This window comes from Opisthorchis viverrini, assembly GCF_000715545.1.
Source record: "Opisthorchis viverrini unplaced genomic scaffold opera_v5_40, whole genome shotgun sequence".
NCBI classification, from domain to species: Eukaryota; Metazoa; Platyhelminthes; class Trematoda; order Opisthorchiida; family Opisthorchiidae; genus Opisthorchis; species Opisthorchis viverrini.
The window spans coordinates 972,911-977,945 of NW_008751694.1; the positions used below are offsets into that span (position 1 = coordinate 972,911).

Genomic DNA, 5,035 nt, shown 5'->3' on the forward strand with positions numbered 1-5,035 from the left:
ATCCGACAACGGCAGTCAGTTTACGTCGTCGGCGTTCGCAAATTTTTGTCGGGAGTATGGCATAACACATACGCACGCGGCCGTTTCATCCACAGTCGAACGGCCAAGCGGAACGCTTTGTTGACTCGCTCAAGCGGGCACTTCAAAAGTCCAGGGAGGAGGGGCCAACGGAAGAGATTTTCCAAAGGTTCCTGCTGGCGTATCGAGCGACGCCACCTGATGGAGTATCACCAGCAGAGGCACTGCTCCGAAGGAGGCTACGAACACCGCATGACACTATCCGGCCCCAAACAAAGCAGACTGGCAAACGCAACACCAGAATGGAGGAACAGTTCAACCGGCATCATGGTGCAACTGCGCGCGCATTCAGCGAAGGCCAAAGAGTGTTGGTTCGTGACTACAGCGGCAGAAGCCCTACATGGCCCCCAAGACTCATCCTTCGCTGGCGCGGCAGTGTTCTACGAGATTCAAGTTGGTCCAGCCAAGTGGATACGCCACGCGAACCAAGTCCGGCCGACAGATGCGCCGATCCTGCCATCAGGACCGAGTGATATGAGTCTAGAAATGCTTCCGGACACTTTTGATCTCGGCACCTCCCAGAAAGCCGCAAGCCAGTGAGGCCAATGCAAGTGAACCCCCAGCTTCGAAGCTACGTCAACAAACTTCAAGGGGGAGGTGTTAGGCAGGAATCCACGCGGATCCCACTATACCGCACGTCTTTAGGCGCTGCTACGGCCGAGAAGCCTAACCCGCTCGAGGTTGGCCCAGAATTCGGGACGCTTGCCGGTCCGGCATCAAGACGAGATCTGATTGGTCGACAGTCTGGACCCAACAACCAATCCTGACCCAGTATTTGTCAAATGCCGGTTGTCAATGGTGCATCCAGAACGCGTCAGAAATTGCAGAAAGTTATAACCGCTCACGCTATATATACAAAGCGCTGTACAACTGTTCTTGACTTCGTTTTGTTCGTTTATAGACCTGGTGAGCCTTTGGTTGTTGTTTTGACGTGAACGCTAGCTTGGGAAGCTCAGACAGAGAACTAAGCTGAAGAATTTACCGTTCTACAGGTTTTTGGGAAGCTCAGACAGAGAACTAAGCTGAAGAATTTACCGTTACTACAGGTTTTTCGTCAACCTTCACATTGACCTGACCGACCGCAAATACCATTGAAATGCGAATACTCTTCATACCACTTATCCGTATACACCTAGGCGCGTTAGGACATGCAATGTGCTAGCAAAAACTTGCCTCACAATGTTGGATTTTCGCTAGTGCAATCTTAGCTACTCTTCAGTTTTGTCAGTTACACCACCCTGTTTAAACCTTCAAGGGACAGTGAATTTGAACGTCGAAATCACACCTGGGGGTTGAGATGGTTAATATTTGACCGTGGCCGAACAAACCACAGTACATGGAACAGCGAAAAGAACTCTTCTTTTCGATATGCCCTTTTGAATTTAAAGGAGAGGAATCTATCTACAACGTTTTCTTTCCTGTGGAGCCGCTTGAGACGTCAAAATGTGAAGCGAAAGTTTGTTGACAGGTTTACTTCTCTTACTCGATCTTTTGCACTGCATTGCTTATTTGCATAAACAGTGACTGAATTGTGACAGTCAGTACACACATCAACAGGGCACGAGTACCATTTTTCAACTTCCATCACCTTTGGAGTCTGAAACAAATATCACTGAATTCAAATGGCGGCGCTTGCAAAACCATTGCGGCGGCAGACCTACTTTATGGCTGTGAAAAATGCCACCCAATATATGAAAACCGCAAATACCTCGGATATTTTATCACCATTGTATTCGTAGTAAAGCCCGTTTTAACTGACAGTAGTATATTCGTGATGAAACGGTTCGTTAGCGGGTACTAGATAATGAGTCAGAATCACTAGAGAAGCAGACAAAAATAATCAAATTAAGGTGGCTGAGTTAGGCATTACGCATGTCTGATCATCGAGATAGCTCAGTGGTTAGAGCGCGAGCTTGATGATCGGAAAGGGTGCTACCGCTGGACGATTACCCTTTTTTTCTGGATTTTGGCAGCTACTGTCAAGGCAGTATATCGGTCCTCGTGCTTCCTTCGGCTAACAGGGCATGGTGTTACAGCCGAACTATTATTATTACTGTTGTTTTTGTTAATGTAGAAGACAGCTTGCCAACACTGTGCTCCCATTTCCAACCCCAAGTGACAGCCAATCCCCATATTTATTCCCCTTGACCAGATGAACTGAAACCTTCTTGTTTTACTGAAGTATTTTTATAACTCTTACGGACTTTGGTCGGACATTGTGATTTTGCGGTGGCTCACCGTCGATATCTGTTTGGTTGTGACAATATCGATTTTGAGGTGTAGTGATCAGCGCTTTATCCTCAGGCTGATAATTGCACCGCCTTATTTTTGTGACCCTACGGTATCTGCAGAGGAGAATCCGTAAGGTTTGTTGAATATGTATATTATTATATTTGCAATAGTACCGTGATTCCAAAATTCGGATTTCTTGATCGTTTTCCTGGATTGGCACGCGTGACTCAAACTCAGAAAGCAGATAGCAGTAACAGTTAAAACCACCATCTTCCTGACAAAGCCGTTTTCCATTCTAAACCCTTGCTGCAGAAAGGCTCGTGGGGGACAAACCACAGGACTGCAACTTGAAAGGAAAATGGATACCGTCAAGTCGAGCGCGGATTTTTTGTGCCTTCTTGGGAGGGGGGAATCTCATCGAGCGCGGTCAAAAACCTACGCAACGCAGCATGACACTGGTTCCAGGAGTAACCTTGACGTCGGTTCCTGGCCTTTCTTCCTGGCTAACTCTTGCCGTCCAAATTTTGTTGGATGGGGTTCACAAAGAATTCTGGGTCAATCACGCCGATGAAACACCGCTCAAACACGACGTTCTGGTGTGTTCATTTCAATGTTTTTGGAAGGGGTAGGCACCTCTTCTTATCGACGGACATAAAGTTTTGCAACCTCTCTCTTGCTAGACTTTTACGAGGACTGCCTTACCAATGGCTGTACGAGAACCAAGAGCTAGTTTTCACTGATGGTGCACTATTGCCCATGACGACAACGATGTTAACTCTTGATAGTTTCACTGGCAACAGGTTTCCCGAGACGTGCTGAATTGATCAATTTGAACAACTTACAGCCAGTACTAGCATTTTCCGCTCCCCATTTCTTTGGATTTTTGGAAAAATCAGGCTTCCCAGTAGGCGCTTCAACTCAGTCTTACCTGGCGTCAGACGATGCGTCGAGTTTGGTTGTGAATAAGACAGGAAGGAATCCATTATCGAGTATCCAACGAAGTCACAGCCTTATAGAAGACCCAACGTTTAGAAGAGATTAGCGAGGTTTCACCGCGTTGTGAAAAGACTTCGATAAGTTGCTTCAGAGATAGTTAATATCTGCTTTCCATGAGAGGGCGGCCCGAGATAACTCATTGGTTAAGGCACGAAATTACTTACCGGGGTGTTTGTCGTTCGAAACAAGTCCCATGATCTCGAATCCTCCTGTCAATGCTTGAATAACCCACCTGTTTCACGTCCCTCCCGTTTCCCTCGGGTGCTAGTAATATTCCCCAAATTCTTTTATGTTCAAGAACCGTCCAGCGTCGAAGGAACGGATGTCCTTGGTTGGCTTTTCTAATGGTACCTGCTCTTCCGGTTTTCGTTTCAAAAAATGAGAACAGTATGGTTCGTATACTCCATAACCACAAGGTTCTCACTAGGAGAGATCTAAACACCGGGGTTTCCGGATATTTGAGATTTCGTCTCACTACATCATGAACGATGAAATTAAACAAAAGTGGATAAACTGGGCACCTTTGGCACCACCGCTTATAGGAGGACCTCTGGAGAGCCCCCCATATAAACATGTGCATAAAAACAGCGCATGCGCAAGAACATCTGAGACATACCCCGGTAGGCAAGCGCGTTGATCAAACGCAATCTGGAATCCAAGAGACATCAAGATTATAGGGATCCTATATGTGTACCATTGCTCTACCACTTGACGAACTGTCAACATGTGATCAACGCAGCCCCTTTCCCGGCCGGAATTACGCTTGTTTGTATCGAATCTCTCCTTCAGGCGCCTTCGCAAGACGACGTAAAATAAGCGACGTAAAGAGCCTTATCACAACGAGGGTCAAGCCAAGTCCTTTATGATCGCCATATGAGAGCACTCTTTTTGAATATGGGTAGCTCCATCGACCCGCCCAATTAGTCCGGATGGTATTTTGCTCCCGGATATAGACAGGTAAGTCAGACAAGCACTGACTGAGGATTTCACTTACATCTATGAACAGAGCAGGCGGAGAGCTCCGTGAAGCTTGAGTGACACAACGCATTTGCTCATTTCCGAATTCGTCGGGGGTTCCAGGTTTACTGTCGAGGGCTGCGTCGAGGTGGGAATTTGGCTGAGCAACTGCAGGTCATCATCATCATTGTCAGCTGTAATAACCGCGTACTCGCACGTTGGTAGTAGCTGCCGCAGTTTCGTTCACCGATGATTGGGGGGGTAAGTAGCTGCACATTCGAAAAAATCGTTCACCTGTGACCCCATTCCGGTGCCTAGATGCCATGCTACCCGAAAGGAGCACGAGAGCTAGGATATTGCCAAGTCGCCCAAGCCTAGGCAGGGGAAATCGAGAGGCAGAGGTTGGTGTCGAACCACGGAACTTCCGGTCAGAAAATTCGCGTTCTAACCAGTTGGGCCATCTTGCTCCCAGCTGCACGTTGCAAGCGGGAGATGATAAATTGGTGCATAAATCCAGCACTATCGGTGGGCTGTCAATTGGGGGACTGGGAAGGGAGCTCTGCATTGAAGGCAATAGCCTGGATGCCGGAGCATCACTGAGGGGGCCACTGGGCCATGTCTGACAATGTGTCTAACCATTGAGATGGACCATCTCGGGGTCCTCATCCAGGAAGAGGGCAACGACCAGCGCAGCTGAGTTTGCTGTTGATGGCATTCATACTTCGCTGCCAAGTCACCGTTTAACCGCCTCTGGCTCTCTTCCACCCTTCAT

The 5,035-nt window shown here is 47.8% G+C and overlaps 1 protein-coding gene across 1 annotated transcript in view; it reads right to left on the bottom strand.

Annotated features, from left to right (window-relative positions):
- Positions 1 to 4,828, bottom strand: part of T265_13112 (hypothetical protein) — a gene marked incomplete at both ends in the record, with an annotated part of 44,357 nt that extends 39,529 nt beyond the window's left edge. Inside the window, 3 exons of the mRNA XM_009167265.1 lie at positions 2,317 to 2,383; positions 4,301 to 4,431; positions 4,468 to 4,828. Coding sequence (XP_009165529.1) covers positions 2,317 to 2,383; positions 4,301 to 4,431; positions 4,468 to 4,828 — 559 coding nt within the window. The remainder of the gene's footprint in view (positions 1 to 2,316; positions 2,384 to 4,300; positions 4,432 to 4,467) is intronic.
- Positions 4,829 to 5,035: the final 207 nt, after the last annotated feature.